This window comes from Scyliorhinus torazame, chromosome 4 (genome assembly GCF_047496885.1).
Source record: "Scyliorhinus torazame isolate Kashiwa2021f chromosome 4, sScyTor2.1, whole genome shotgun sequence".
Lineage (NCBI taxonomy): Eukaryota > Metazoa > Chordata > Chondrichthyes > Carcharhiniformes > Scyliorhinidae > Scyliorhinus > Scyliorhinus torazame.
The window spans coordinates 152,643,228-152,660,028 of NC_092710.1; the positions used below are offsets into that span (position 1 = coordinate 152,643,228).

The 16,801-nt window shown below is 48.3% G+C and overlaps 1 protein-coding gene across 3 annotated transcripts in view; it reads right to left on the reverse strand.

Moving 5' to 3' along the window:
• Positions 1–16,012: 16,012 nt before the first annotated feature.
• The window catches only part of LOC140410548 (protein disulfide-isomerase A6-like), a 121,339-nt gene continuing 120,550 nt past the window's right edge, over positions 16,013–16,801 (reverse strand). For all 3 annotated transcript variants that reach the window (XM_072498784.1, XM_072498782.1, XM_072498781.1), the window contains exon 13: positions 16,013–16,527. In XM_072498784.1, the coding sequence (XP_072354885.1) occupies positions 16,459–16,527 (69 nt within the window). In that variant the 3' untranslated portion in view covers positions 16,013–16,458. The remainder of the gene's footprint in view (positions 16,528–16,801) is intronic.

Here is a 16,801-nt window from a genome sequence, read left to right on the forward strand (position 1 = left end):
GATGCCCCTTCTGTGTCCCCGCAGGAGAGGTTGGCCCATAACAGACGGGAATGAGCCCGGAAGCGGTGGGTGCTGGACCAAAGGGCCCTCACCCCTATGAGGAACGCACCCTGGAGGTTGCAGGGGTGGCCGTGCACAGATCAGTCACTGACATCAAGCTTCCCCCCCCCGTCTCCTCCTCCACCTCCAGCACATCGTCCGCAGCTGTGCTAGGTTTTGGAGGGCACAGCGGACCACCGCAAAGCGAGCGACCCTACAGGGGTGTACTGCAGTGCACCACTGGAGCAGTCGAGACATTGGAACTGCATCTTGAGCAGTCCAATGCACCGCTCAAGGCCAGGTGGAAACATGGCCCTTGTTATATCGGGTCTCCGCATCGGTCACCCGCCTCCGTACTGGTGTCATTAGCCAGGTCCTAAGCGGGTATCCCCTTATCCTCCAAGAGCCAGCCGGTCACTCTGGGGTGTCCCTTGTAGATGCTAGAGGTCTACGACTGCCTCAGGATGTAAGCTGTCGTGCAGACTTCCTGGGAAGCGTGCACACACGTGCATGATCTTCAGGTGGTGGTCACACACAAGGTGGACATTTAGAGCGTGGAGCTCCTTGTTAATGAAGGGTGCTCCCGGACCACCCGGTGCGCACAAGGCGACATGTGTCCCATCTATTACCTATGTTGCTCGTTTTAGCCTTAGTTTACTTATTCTTATTCTGTCACCTTTGCTCATGAGTCGCCAGGTATCTTTCTGATACCGCCACGTGGTTCAAGTCCAAGTAATGATTAATAATGCAACACACCGCTTAGTAAGAGTTAAATCAACGTTCATTTATTATATACAGCAATTAATACTTATACAATAATTCTACTTCTAAACTACTACCTACCACTAAAGGCCAATACTTAACTTTGGAAATGGCCCACCAGGTCAGGGAAACGAATGGTCTTTCAAATTGGTTCTGAGCCTGCGGGATTCAAAAGTTGGTATTAGTCGATAGTCAGGAGCGCCTATCTGGTAGCGACCGCTGGAGTAAAACATACAGTTTCTTGTAGAAGGGTCTCGAAGGTTGCGAGCAGGAAGAGAAGGGTCGATTTGAACTTGGCCCCTATTCTTATAGTCCCCAGGGTCTTCCCGCCTCTCGGGGCGGACCTCGTACCTGGTCCCAAGTGATTGGACTTGGTCCCAATCACTTGGTCCGATATGCTCCAATAACGGGGCGATTCCTTGATCGGGGGGTGGTCGTTTACCTTTCTTTGTGTTAGCCCCTGCTGGCGCCGAAAGGTCTGGGTCGGCTTTCAATTGCTAATTTGTAGCAATTGTTCCCAGGGATGGCTGATTAGAATGCAGATGGCTGTGTTGTTGTGATGTTGAATGCTGCAGGTATCGGTCTGGACTGACTTCCCCAGAGGCAAATACACTGTTTTACCTGCAGCTGTCCGTTTGAGTCCTGTTGGCTGATTTTCCCATCAGCCTCTTTCGTTCGCCATTTTAAATCAGTGTTTGACCATTCTAATCGGGAATCAGCCATTTTACGTGGCTACACCTACCGGACCTGGGGCATCTTGGTGATGGAAGAGAATCCCACTGCCTGGTCATCTTGGAGGGCTTGGTCCAGGTCAAAGTTTATATAGTCAGCTGCCTGGGCAAATAGGGCATCCATGACTTTACGGATGCACTTGTGGGCTGTTGGCTGGGATATGATACACAAGACCCCGCTCGAGCTCTCGAATGATCCGGAGACGTAGAAGTTCAGGGCTATGGTGACCTTGATGGCCACTGGCAATGGCATCCTCCTCCTTCACGTGGTGCCAGCCCGTAAGGACATGTCACAGGTGACTCACCATCACCTTGTTGAGGCGGAACCTCCTGTGGCACATGCTGTCAATCATCTGTTTGAAAGACCAACGATGCCTGTACACCTTGGGCCTTCACCGACCTACCCCTCTGGGTCCCTCCCTGGCCTGATGGGCGGCTGGGTCCTCAGGATGTGAGGCGCGGTCCTGCACATGGGCCGTTGCTTTGAGCCTCTGTTGGTGCTACTACCAACTCCTTCTCTGGCGTCTGGTTGCCTAGCCGGCTAACGCCATTGGGGTGTCGGCTTCCACGGGGTTCAAGATATCATCCATAGTGTAATATCTGTAAGGAATTGGAGAGGGTGTGAGACTGACAATCAGCTATGGTTGCCACCCTGGTAACCTTGGATTCTCCCAAGTGTCCCCCACCCTCACATCCCCTGCCATCTCTCAGGGTGCCATCCACCATGCCCTGCGCATGCACCCCCAGAACATGCACCTCTGGGCACCGGACCCCAGACCCTGTACCCCAGATATTCGCTGGAAACATTACCTGGACTTGCCGCTGATTCCCTCCCCGGTCCCCACACACTTCCTCCCATTGAGGGGATGTCCCCAGCTCTTGGGTGTTCTAAAGTTGGCTGCTGCCTCTGTGATGTTGATGCCTCCGCAGCTCAGGATAAGTGTCCAGGCCTCACAGCCTGATTGGGATGCTAGACAGTAACAACCGCTTGCGCATGGTACATATACCCATGGGAATCTATTTGGGAGCCGTGAAGTATTCGCATTACTAGAATTGCCAGTTCCCCATTAGTAATAGCCTTCAGATGTGCACCCGGCAGCCACCATGGTCAGTGGGAGTTAAAGTGACCATCACCATATTATCACAAAGTAGTTCGTTGGGATGGATAGGCAACAGCTGGATCTGCCCCTGTTATAAGTCTAAACAATTTGGGATGTGGCATGGCAGACCCGCGGGTGCTGCCCTCCCCCCCCCTCTCCCCCACCGACTTGCCTGACATCTCCCAATCACCCTGGGCTGATGGCCCGTTTCCGAAGATGGCTACTTACCCCTCGGATTCCCACAGTAGCCATCGCGCTAGCTTCACCTTTTTAAATAGGTGTACTGAACAGCACCTGCATGATTGCTTGCTGGGGAGCCGGTTATATCACTGGAGGCCGTTTGATAGGGGGTACTTCCCGTTAGTGGGATGGAGATTGGTCTTAATTGATGATTGTTGGTTTCTCTCCATGCCGCGGTGAGATCCGGATTGTCGTAATATACACCAGTATATTATGGTGCAGACACACACACACACACACTGATGGACATGCAGTGGGACCAATCAGCATACACAACACCGCAGCCAATCACCAGTGAGAACACACGCACTATAAAGACAGGGGACAGGAGAGTTCCCGCTCATTCTAGTAGCAGCCAGCTCGGAGCACAGAGCTCACAGCCTGCAACACAGACATCCACCATGTGCTGAGTGCATCGCCTGGTTAGGACTAGGCAAAAGTCAACAGTTAAAGCTGGTATTGCATTTACCCACAGTTCAAGTATGTTAATATAGTTAACCTTATAATAAAATAGAGTTGCACCACTTCCACTGTTGGTGACCTGTTTGTGATCCAGAACACCCAACACATCACGGATCTCATCAACAGGAGCAGGCCGGTCAGATCGGAAACCGATCTGTGTCCGGCGTGGTCCCCGATTTCGGCCTCTCCAGCTACCTAACCAGCCCGCTCTTTTACGCGCCTGGTGAGACGTGGCCAGTGGATCGTGCCCAATGTCAATGATGGTTTACCATTGCTTTCGCAGGTCTCAAGTCTACCTCAGCTGGAATAGGAACTGAACCTGCATTGATAGTGTTTTTCTAAACCACATGCTAGGTAGCTAGCCAACTGACTTATCCAGCTCTCCAGCAATATACTAAGCACCAGATTTTAATTGTCTATTTTGAGACCCTGATATGGATCCAAACCGGGGTCTTCAGCCCACACTTGCCTTCTTAACTTTCCCAGAGATGGCCTCCCACTTGGCTGCCTCCACGTTCGCAGCCTTTTAAGAATGGCAGGCAGGCTCTCGATGCTACTGGCAGGTCTGGAGCCTCGTGATGTTAGAAAGGTGATGGCCCCTGTGGTGTCCCGGAGTGTACAGAACAGTCCCCCTGCAATCTGCACAGATCCAGTGGCATCGGCTTGGCAATGGTTGAGTCACCCTCTGAGGGCGTTCTTTTCATGCCCTCCCAATTTCTTGAGGAGGCCATGACTGGTCCTTGCTGTTGCCATCTTCACGCATGTTTTCCCAGTGTGCACTAACATGCCCCTCACCAAGCTTTCACTGAGCTCTTTAACTAGCTTAATTGGAATCATTAGCAGATCTGGCAGATTCTTGTGGCTGGTCCTGGCCCGAACTGATGAAACTGGCCAGCAGCAGGAATGGCAATGGGGAACCAGCAAGCCAGTGGGTGTCGCTATTTTTATCACTTGCCTACCTTCATTTCCATCCCTGGTGGGGCCCTAAGTGTCCTGCCCACAGAGTCAAACACTTGGATTGCCTACTATGATTAATAATTAAACATATATTCACATTGAGACTACAAAACATGCTTCCCAAAGAATATATATTGTCAAGTTCCAGATTCTCCCTTCTCTCTCCTATGTCTGTACCTTCTAATATAGTTGTGATTTCACCCTGTTTATACTGTATCCAGCTGTACTAATCCACAGTCACATGCATTTCATAATCCTTTACGCACTTGTGGTGCCAGTCCATATCAGTTTGAATCAAGATGTTCCAGATTACCTTAATATTAACCTCTAATTGGATGTCCATGGTTCCATGAAAGAACAGAAATCATTGGTGTTGTATTGAGCAAGACATAAAGAACTAAGTCTCTAGATTATAGTGATAAATTAAATCTAAATGTAAACATGTACAAAACGGCCTTAAAGAAGGCTACAGCTAAACTATGTGCAGACGTACTGTCAGCTGCTTTATTTACTTAGGTTTTAAAGTTGATTTATAAAATTATAATTTGCAATATGTGCCATTCTACTGGTGCCACCATTGTGAATAAAGAGCTCAGCAAACAGTTTATTAAAGTTTTATCCTTTAACCTCTATCATGTATGAACAACATTAATATTAGGTATTTGTTTAAGTAGATGCATTGTTGAGCTTTAAGGTCTGGAAATGTTTATTTTAAACAGACACTGAAGAATTAGGATCCATTCAGAATTATGTGACTTTCAAGTCAATCAATTCTTATTTTTTATTTAGCCTTGTAAGTAAAAATTGCTGCTTTGTTATTCATATGGCTCGTCCTTGAATAGAGAATGTACCAAACCCTTAGCTTAGGCTCAACTGCCTGTTTCATAGAATAAGAATAAAGAAGTTGGTTCCTTGTTGCCATTGTTCAACAGTGAAAGATTTTGATTCCAGAGGAGGAAAATGTTACCTGTATTTAAATGCTGCTACTCGGTCAGATTTTGTAACTATCAGCTAGTCAGCTCCTGGCCTTACTCCCTGTACACATTTCAATATACAAGGGTTCTTATAGCCTGCAGAATATGGCACAAATCAACCAAGTGTTAAAGGCAAACCCACCTCCAGTCATGTACAGCCTCATTTTTAAAGTAATTGCAACATTTGGTGTGTGTGCTACCCTTGGTGGGGTTCATGGCATCAGCAAATTTCTTCAGTGTCTCCTTTCCTTAGCTTCAGACACAACGTTGGCGCTTGAAGTGAGTATATGTAAATGTTGTTTCTTGGCTGCGATCCAGGTTAGTACTGCCAGGGTCAGCCCATCGAGAGGAGGGGGTCCCCTCATGCAGTGGGAGGGAGGGGTGTGCCTGTGAGGGGAAGTGGTGGCTGATGTTGGTATTGTGGTTGGGAGAGGAGTTGCCCCGAAGATGGCGTTGTGGTGGAGGGGATGCTCTGATGCTTGGGGAGGGCTCTTGATTTCCTGGCAGGGGCAGGGGAGCATGGGGAGAATGTGCAAATTCCACGCAGACAGTCACCCAACGCCGAGCACTCAAGTCTTGCGTGGATCAGCTGGCGGGGGCATTCGCAGACATCTTCAACCTCTCTTTACAACAATCTGAGGTCCCTGTCTGCTTCAAGAAGATGACCATCACCTCTGTACCAAAAGAAAGCCAAGCAGCCTGCCTTAATGACCATCGTCCAGTGGCTCTGACATCCATCATCATATAGTGCTTCAAAAGGTTAGTCATGGCACGAATCAACTCAGCCTCCCGGATTGCCTTGATCCACTACAGTTCGCCTACCGCTGCAACAGGTCCACAGCAGGTGCCATCTCCATGGCCCTGCACTCTACCCTGGAATACCTAGATAACAAAGACACCTATGTCAGGCTCCTATTTATCGACTACAGTTCAGCCATCAACACCATCATTCCTACGAAACTCATCTCCAAATTCCGTGGCCTTGGCTCCTTCCTCTGCGACTGGATCCTGAACTTTCTAACCCACAGGCCACAATCAGTAAGGATAGGCAACAACACCTCCTCCACGGTCATCCTCAACACCAGTGGCCCACAAGGCTGTGTCCTCAGCCCCCTACTATACTCCCTATAGGGGCTGGTTTAGCACAGTGGGCTAAGCCAGCTGGCTTGTAATGCAGAACAAGACCAGCAGTGCGGGTTCAATTCCTGTTCAAGCCTCCCTGAACAGGCACTGGAATGTGGCGACTCGGGGCTTTTCACAGTAACCTCATTGAAGCCTACTTGTGACAATAAACGATTATTATTATTATTATACACCTATGACTGTGTGGCCAAATTCCCCTCCAACTCGATTATCAAATTTGCTGATGACACCACCGTAGTGGGTCGGATCTCAAACAATGACGTGACAGAGAGCAGGAATGAGATAGAGAATCTGGTGAACTGGTGCGACGACTATAATCTATCCCTCAATGTCAACGAAACGAAGGAGATTGTCATCGACTTCAGGAAGCGTAGTGGAGAACATGCCCCTGTCTACATCAATGGGAACGAAGTAGAAAGGGTTGCGAGCTTCAAGATTTTAGGTGTACAGATCACCAACAGCCTGTCCTGGTCCCCCATGCTGACACTATAGTTAAGAAAGCCACCAACGAACTTCCGGTTGCGGCGATGACCAGCTAAGCCGCACGTTTCGGCGGCTCCAGCTCCAACGGACCTTCGGGCTCTTTTAAGAGCCCCAACGGGAAATCTTTGGGCGACGAAACCCGGTGTGGGGTGAGTGAATAGGGAGTCCCCCCCCCCCCCCCCCAACGAAAGAGGAAAATATCGGCGGCGGCGGCTGCAGCGCGAGGAATCTTCGACGAAAGGGACAGAAAGGGAGAAGACACAAGATGGCGGCGGAGAAAGCCCAGGCGACATGGGGGCCCGAGCAAGACGAATTCCTGAGACGGTGTGTGGAGCTACTAAAGAGGGAGGTGCTGACCCCGATGCTACAGGCAATTGAGGGGCTCAAGGAGGCACAAAGGACCCAGGAGACAGAGCTCCGTGTGGTGGAGCAGAAGGTGACGGATAATGAGGACGAGATCCTGGGCCTGGCGGTCAAAACACAGACGCACTAGGCACTCCATAAAAAGTGCATTGAAAGGATTGAGGCCCTAGAAAACAGAGCGCGAAGGAAGAACCTTCGGATACTGGGTCTCCCTGAAGGAGTGGAAGGAGCGGACTGTGGAGCTTATGTAAGTACGATGCTAAGCTCATTGATGGGTGCTGAGGCCCCTACGGGCCCCTTGGAGATGGAGTGGGCACATCGGATCCCGGCGAGAAGACCAAAAGCGGGAGAACCACCCAGGGCGACAATCGTGCGATTTCACCGCCTTAAAGATAGAGAAGAGGTCCTGAGATGGGCTAAAAAGGTGCGGAGTAGCAGATGGGAGAATGCGGTGGTGCGGGTGTACCAGGATTGGAGTGCGGAGGTGGCGAGAAGGAGGGCGAGTTTTAACCGAGCCAAGGAGGTGTTACACAAAAAGGTGAAGTTCGGGATGCTGCAGCCGGCACGACTATGGGTTACGTACCAGGAGAGACACCACTATTTCGATACGGCGGAAGAAGCATGGACCTTCATTAAAGAGGAGAAATTGGATCGGAACTGAGGGACTGAGACTGTAGGGAATGTTATTGTTATTGTTGATGTAAATAGAGAAGTAAATTGGGATGGGGGGAGACACTAGGAAATGTGGGCGCCGGTGAGGGGGGAAAGAAGGGACATAGGCGGAGAATGAGGAATGGGAGGGGGAGAGGAAAGGGAGCTGCGCCACAAGAGGCGGGTCAGATAAAGGGATGTTCCCGCGCCAGAAAGATTATGGCGGGAAGACAGGCGCAAGGCGGATGTGAGTTCCCCACACGGGGGGGTCAAGGAGTGAGCAGGAGTAGCCGGGGTCAGTTGAAGTCAGCTGACTTGCGGAAGTAATATGGGGGGAGCAATCACGCTAGAAAGGGATCTAGCGGGGGGGGGACAACTGGGTTGCTGCTGCGGAAATCAAAAAGGAAATGGCTAAAGAGTGGGTGGACGGGGATGGAATGCGACGCCTGGGGAGCGAGTGGGAGCGCGGAGGCGGGATATGGGACTGGCCTAGAGAAGGTGATGGCTAGTCGACACGGGAGGGGGGCAGGTAGCCCCCTAGTGAGGCTGATCACGTGGAACGTGAGAGGCCTGAATGGACCGATTAAAAGGGCCCGAGTGCTCGCGCACTTGAAAGGACTAAGGGCAGACGTGGCTATGCTCCAAGAGACGCACCTGAAGGTGGCGGACCAAGTTAGGCTAAGGAAAGGATGGGTGGGACAGGTGTTCCACTCAGGACTAGATGCAAAGAATAGAGGGGTGGCCATATTGGTGGGGAAACGGGTAGCATTTGAAGCAAAGAACATCGTAGCAGATAGCGGAGGTAGATATGTAATGGTGAGTGGCAGGCTGGAGGGAATGGAGGTAGTGTTGGTTAATGTATATGCCCCGAATTGGGACGATGCGGGATTTATGAGACAGATGTTGGGTCGTATACCGGACCTGGAGGTAGGAAACTTGATATTGGGAGGGCACTTCAATACCGTGCTGGACCCAGGGTTAGATAGATCCAGATCAAAGACCGGAAGAAGGCCGGCAGCGGCCAAGGTGCTCAAGGGGTTTATGGACCAAATGGGGGGAGTGGATCCATGGCGATTTCTTAGACCGAGGGCCAGGGAGTTCTCCTTCTTCTCCCATGTCCATAAAGTGTACTCCCGGATAGATTTTTTTGTTCTGGGAAGGTCGTTGATCTCAAGGGTGGAAGAAGCTGAGTATTCAGCCATAGCGGTTTCGGACCATGCCCCACACTAGGTGGACCTGGAACTAGGAGAGGAAAGGGAGCAGAGAGCACTCTGGCGATTAGATGTGGGATTGATGGCGGACGAGGGAGTGTGTGGAAGAGTGCGGGGGTGTATTGAAAGGTACCTGGAGGCCAATGGCGACGGGGAGGTCTGTGTGGGAGTGGTATGGGAAGCACTAAAAGCGGTGGTTAGAGGAGAGCTGATCTCCATTGGGGCCCACAAAAGGAAAACAGAGGCCAAGGAAAGGGAAAGATTACTGGGGGAGATTTTAAGGGTGGACAGGGAATTTGCAGAGACCCCGGAGGAGGAACTGTACAGGGAGAGGAGACGACTCCAGACGGAGTTTGACCTCTTGACCACCAGAAAGGCGGAGGTGCTGTGGAGGAAGGCACAGGGGAGGAGGTATGAATATGGGAAAAAGGCTAGTCGCCTGCTGGCTCATCAGTTGCGAAAGAGGACAGCGGCGAGGGAGATAGGGGGAATTAGAGACGAAAAGGGAGCCACGGTGCGAAGAGCAGGGAAGATAAACGAGGTGTTCAAGACCTTTTATGAGGGACTGTATAGGTCCCAACCCCCAGAGGGAGAGGAGGGGATGCGACAGTTTCTGGATCAATTGAGGTTCCCGAGGGTGGAGGAGCAGGAGGTGGAAGGCTTGGGGGCACCGATTGGGGTGGACGAGGTTATTAAGGGGCTGGGGAACATGCAAGCAGGGAAGGCTCCGGGACCAGACGGGTTCACGGTGGAATTTTATAGAAAATACGTGGACTTGTTGGCCCCGTTGTTGGTGAGGACGTTCAATGAGGCCAGGGAAGGAGGGACTTTACCCCCGACAATGTCGGAGGCGACGATATCGCTAATTCTGAAGAGGGATAAAGATCCGTTGCAGTGCGGGTCCTATAGACCTATTTCATTATTGAATGTGGACGCCAAATTGCTGGTAAAGGTACTTGCATCGAGGATAGAGGACTGTGTCCCGGGGGTGGTGCACGAAGACCAGACAGGGTTCGTAAAGGGGAGACAACTGAATGTCAATGTGCGACGACTATTAGGGGTGATAATGATTCCCCCAGTGGAGGGGGAGGCAGAGATAGTGGCGGCAATGGATGCAGAGAAGGCATTTGATAGGGTGGAGTGGGAGTACTTATAGGAGGTGTTAAGGAGGTTTGGGTTCGGGAACGGGTTTATAAGCTGGGTAAAACTTCTTTATCGGGCCCCAACGGCAAGTGTAGTCACGGGTCGGCAAAGATCGGAGTATTTCCGACTATATAGGGGAACAAGACAGGGATGCCCGCTATCTCCACTGTTGTTCGCGTTGGCAATTGAACCTCTGGCCATGGCGTTGAGAGACTCCAAGAAATGGAGAGGGGTGATTAGAGGGGGAGAAGAACACCGAGTCTCGCTATACGCGGATGACCTACTGTTGTATGTGTCGGACCCAGCGGGGGGGATGATAGAGGTCATGCAGATATTGAGGGAGTTCGGGGATTTCTCGGGGTATAGGCTTAACATGGGGAAGAGTGAACTATTCGTGATACACCCAGGGGACCAGAGTAGAGAGATAGAAGGCCTGCCTCTAAGGAAAGTGGAAAGAAACTTCCGATACCTGGGGATTCAGATCGCTAGGAGCTGGGGAACCTTACTCAGACTTAATCTGACACGATTGGTAGAACAAATGGAGGAGGACTTCAAGAGGTGGGACATGCAGCCTCTGTCGTTGGTGGGCAGAGTGCAGGCAATTAAGATGATGGTCCTCCCGAGGTTCTTATTTGTATTTCAATGTCTCCCTATACTAATCACTAAGACCTTTTTTTAAAAAATAGGAGCATCACGAGCTTCGTGTGGGCAGGGAAAGTCCCGAGGGTAAGGAGGGGGTTCTTACAACGTAGCAGGGACAGAGGAGGATTGGCGCTACCAAATTTGGGCGACTACTATTGGGCCGCCAATGTGGCGATGATTCGTAAATGGATGATGGAGGGAGAGGGAGCGGCGTGGAAAAGACTGGAGAGAAAGTCCTGTAAAGGGACGAGTTTAGAGGCGCTGGTGACGGCGCCGCTACCGCTCTCACCAAGAAAGTTTACCACGAACCCGGTGGTGGCGGTAACATTGAATATTTGGGGACAATGGAGGCGACAGAGAGGTGTGCGGGGAGCCCTGGTGGGGTCCCCAATCAGGAACAACCATAGGTTTGCCCCAGGAAGAATGGATGGAGGATTTCAGAGCTGGCACCAGTTGGGAATTAGGAGGGTGGGAGATTTATTTATAGATGGGACGTTTGCGAGCTTGGGAGCATTGGAGGAAAAGTATAAGTTGCCCCGGGGAAACTTCCTTAGATATATTCAGGTGAGGGCGTTCACAAGACAACAGGTGAGGGAATTTCCGCTGCTCCCGGCACAGGGGATTCAGGACAGAGTGCTTTCGGGGGTGTGGGTCGGAGAGGGCAAGGTGTCAGAGATATACCGAGAGATGAGGGAAGAGGGGGAGGAGTTGGTGGGCGAATTAAAAGGAAAGTGGGAAGAAGAGCTAGGGGAGGAGATAGAGGAGGGTATGTGGGCTGATGCCCTAAGCAGGGTAAATTCCTCTTCCTCGTGCGCCAGGCTTAGCCTGATTCAATTCAAGGTGCTACATAGAGCACACATAACGGGAGAAAGACTGAGCAGGTTCTTCGGAGTGGAGGACAAGTGTGGGAGGTGCGGCGGAAGCCCGGCAAACCACGCACATATGTTTTGGTCGTGCCCGGCACTGGAGGGGTATTGGAAGGGAGTGATTTCGAAGGTGGTGAAGGCCCGGGTCAAACCAGGCTGGGGGCTAGCTTTATTTGGAGTTGCGAATGAGCCGGGAGTGCAGGAGGCGAAAGAGGCCGACGTTGTGGCCTTTGCGTCCCTAGTAGCCCGGCGTGGGATTCTACTCATGTGGAAGGAGGCGAAACCCCCCGGACTGGAGGCCTGGGTAAACGATATGGCGGGGTTCATAAAACTGGAGCAGATAAAGTTTGCGCTGAGAGGATCGGCTCAACGGTTCACCAGGCAGTGGCAACCATTCCTCGACTACCTAGGGGAATGTTAGAGGGAAGACAGATGACCAGCAGCAGCAACCCAGGGGTGAGGGGGTGGTGGAAAGTTTTAGTTTATGTTAAACGATTAGATTACCATGTTGATTAGCCATTTGTTTATTGTTAAATTTTCTTTACTGTTATGTTTGATTTGTAAAGGGAAAAAATTGTGATCGAAAAAATTTTCAATAAAATATTTTTTTTAAAAAAGAAAGCCACCAACGACTCTACTTTCTCAGAAGACTAAGGAAATTTGGCATGTCAGCTACGACTCTCGCCAATTTCTACAGATGCACTATAGAAAGCATTCTTTCTGGGTGTATCACAACTTGGTATGGATCCTGCTCTGCCCAAGACCACAGGAAACTACAAAAGGTCGTGAATGTAGCCCAGTCCATTACTCAAACCAGCCTCCCATCCATTGACTCTATCTATAATTCCCGCTGCCTCGGAAAGGCAGCCAACATAATTAAGAACCCCACGCACCCCGGACATACTCTCTTCCACCTTCTTCTGTCAGGAAAAAGATACCAAAGTTTGAAGTCACGTACCAACCGACTCAAGAACAGCTTCTTCCCTGCTGCCATCAGACATTTGAATGGACCTACCTCGTATTAAGTTGATCTTTTCTCTACACCTTGCTGCAACTGTAACATTATATTCTGCAGTCTCTCCTTCCTTCCCTATGTACGGTATGCATTGTTTGTACAGCATGCAAGAAACAATACTTTTCACTGTATACTAATACATGTGACAATAATAAATCAAATCATAGATGTTACGCAACAGCCACTCATCTCAGCTGGAGAAAATCTTAAGCCTGAACTGGTAACCCTAAACATGCCAACAGAGGTTCACAACGTCTTGGAGCACATTAAACCATCGACTTCTGAAAAGATCCTACAGGAGTACACATATGTGTTTACATTGTGTAGCCACGTAAAATGGCTGATTCCCGATTAGAATGGTCGAACCGCGATTTAAAATGCCGAACGGAAGAGACTGATGGGAAAATCAGCCAACAGGACTCAAACGGACAGCTGCAGGTAAAACAGTGTATTTGCCTCTGGGGAAGTCAGTCCAGACCGATACCTGCAGCCATCAACATCACAACAACCCAGCCATCTGCATTCTAATCAGCCATCCCCGGGAACAATTGCTACAAATTAGCAATTGAAAGCCGACCCAGACCTTTCGGCGCCAGCAGGGGCTAACACAAAGAAAGGTAAACGACCACCCCCCGATCAAGGAATCGCCCCGTTATTGGAGCATATCGAACCAAGTGATTGGGACCAAGTCCAATCACTTGGAACCAGGTACGAGGTCCGCCCCGAGAGGCGGGAAGCCCCTGGGGACTATAAGAATAGGGGCCAAGTTCAAATCGACACTTCTCTTCCTGCTCGCAACCTTCGAGACCCTTCTACAAGAAACTGTAAGTTTTACTCCAGCGGTCGCTACCAGATAGGCGCTCCTGACTATCGACTTATACCAACTTTTGAATCCCGCAGGCTCAGAACCAATTTGAAAGACCATTCGTTTCCCTGACCTGGTGGGCCATTTCCAAAGTTAAGTATTGGCCTTTAGTGGTAGGTAGTAGTCTAGAAGTAGGATTATTGTATAAGTATTAATTGCTGTATATAATAAATGAGCGTTGATTTAACTCTTACTAAGCGGTGTGTTGCATTATTAATCATTACTTGGACTTGAACCACGTGGCGGTATCAGAAAGAAACCTGGCGACTCATGAGCAAAGGTGACAGAATTAGAGCAAATAAACTAAGGCTAAAATGAGCAACAATGGTTAGGATGTCTACCTGAAGAATGTCATTGAAATAAGAGTGTAAAACCAATTCAGCATTTGCGGAAAAGAGTTCCACATACCCTCAAGTCAAGCCTAAAAAACAATATAAAAGAGCTGGAAAAGAAGGGCGGAGTCAAGAAAGTGACAATTCCTACAGACTGGATTAGCAGCACTGTAGAAGTCAAACAACTTGGAAAGCTGAGACTATGCAAAAGGATCTAAATAAAGCGCAGAAGAGACCTCACTATCCCATAACAACCACTGGAGGGATTTTGCCTCAACCTGCCAAGGCAAAAGATCTTTACTACTCCAGATGCAAAGGATGGTTACTGGCATGTGAAACTGGATGAAAGCAGTAACTTTCTAACTACATTCTGCACACCATTCAGGCGAAACAGATGATTGTGCATGTTATTTGGAATTTCCATGGCTCCAGAAGAGTATGAACACAGACAACAAGGGATAAGACATAGCTGACCATGATCAGATTTTAATGTGACTGTTAGACAGATGGCCAGATGAACAAGAAAACATTGCAATTGAAGATGCCTGAATTCAAGTACATAGGTCATATATTGACAGAAAAAGGTCTCCTGGATCCTAACAAGGTGGAGAGCTATAGCAGCAACCAATATATGTGAAAACAGCACAACGATCTGCTAGATTTATAAATTATTTTTCAAAGTTTTTTGCCGAATTTGTCATTGGAGTATGAACTACTTATCTCAGCTCCCCATCGCCAAAATGCAGCCAGGATCTTCCAGGATCCTGCACAGATCATACACACCAGGATCAAATAATGATGGGTTGTGCATTGTGTTAATTTCCTTTGTCCCCATTTCTTTTATGCTATTTTATTATTTTGGTCCGTGGACACATAATAGGAAGGTGCCTTTAAGCAGAAGACTCAAGGTTGACGAAACCTGCTCATCAGGACATTGCGTTCCCAGGTTTTGTTTTTTTGAGGAGAAGTCAGACTCCTCGACACCGAATGGATCTTAGGAACTGGGTTGGGAGGGAGTTGGATTGATTGACTAACTGGAAGCTGTGGGTTGGCAGGGACAGTGTTCTAACTGACAATGATCATTGATTGGTACTGCAGATGCTTTCTTAAATAATTGGGCAGAAGCTTTTGGAGCTTGGAAGTGAAAGGAATGCTCTCTCTCCCCTGTTGGCGGAAATGAAAAAGCTGCTTTATTGTGCTGAAATCAGTGAGTGCCCAGCACATCTTTTTCTGTGAACCTGGAATGATGCTAAGTCTGCAGAAAAGGTAGACAAACCTGCCAGAGAAAACTATCTCAAGCCTAAAAGAAAAAAGGATCAAAATGAAAGCTGAACCTCAGAAAGACATTAACTGGAAATCATCCCAGTGCATCAAAGGTCTTTATCCTTTTATTTTTTATTAATATTTTCTTGCCCTTTCCACCACCCTTTTCCCTCTGTGTTTTTTGTCTTTGTGCATATAGAGAGTGGGGGTAGTTAGGAAGGAGGGTGTTGGGAAAGGAGTATTAGATAGTCAGTTACTTTTTCTGTCCGTTTACTTATAATACTGTACGTAATAAAAGGTTACTGGTGTTAACGTTACAAATCTGGTGACTGTAGTTTATTGGGCTCAACCAAAGACCTCAGGTGTTTTAAATAAAATCTTATTTCATCTGTGTTGCGACTCCGGGTCAAGTGTGCACTAGCTGAGGGTGTCGTGACAATCAGATAAAAATAGATTAAAAGATGAGTCGCGCCAGAGCTCACAAATGCAGCTGCTCCCACACTTCCATCATGTGACCCCCCCCCCAAGAGGGATATTTTAGTGCTGTTCACCGATCATCTTCTGCCGATATCCAAGTGGCTCGCCAGTGCTGCATCTATTTGCATCCCCCTCTCTTTCTTCAGCCAGCATTATGCAAATTGCTGGAAACAGGAATTGAACTGGGGCAGGTCAGAAGTCTCACTCCTTCACTTTGATGATACTAAACAGAATCCTGTGTTTTCAGGCTTTATAATTTAGGAGTCTTTCATGCATTAGCTTGAGACAAGTACTTTTTATCAAAAATAATCTTTATTCTGTAACTGGAGCACATACATTTGCAAAGAATTTCAGAAAATGTGTGTATACAGCTTAAACATCTTGAACCTATTAACTAACTTAAAAACACTAAGACTGCAGTAAAGAACAAATATTGTTATAAGTTCCACTCGAATATAGCTAATACATATTACAAGCAGTCATCAAAATAACAGAAACAGAATAATCTGAACTGATAAATGATACGGAGGTGTACATACAGTTGATAATAGTCAGCAAAAGCTGTCAAAACAATTGATAAATGTTGCTATATCAAAGATTAAATTCTATTTCAAGTATGAGTATGCTTCTTTTTAAAGAAAAATTCTGCTTGAAAGAATTTATGAAAAACAAAAGTTATACTTTACAGCATTAATTTTCTCTGGCAGTTGAAATTCTTGAGGAAGGAGTACCCTTTGACTCACAACTCTTCATTTTCTAACTCTTCAAAACTTGGACCAATTAGGAAAATAGGTTCTTTCTTCGGCAACTTTAAAGACAGAAATATGTAAATGTTTTCATTCAGCAGGGAATATTAAAATTAGAAAAGAAAGGAGGCTAGACAACATGTAGCACAATACACAGCGTTCCAGATTTGGGATATAAGACTTGCGATTATTTTTAAAAAAAAGTTATATTCATTGAGATACATGGTTCAGTGATTCCCACATAAACTACAGATATTCAGATTTAAAGTACAAAAAATGTTATAAAATAATGGGGGTTCCACCCATTTCCTACAATAACTCAAGAAATGAGCAGCT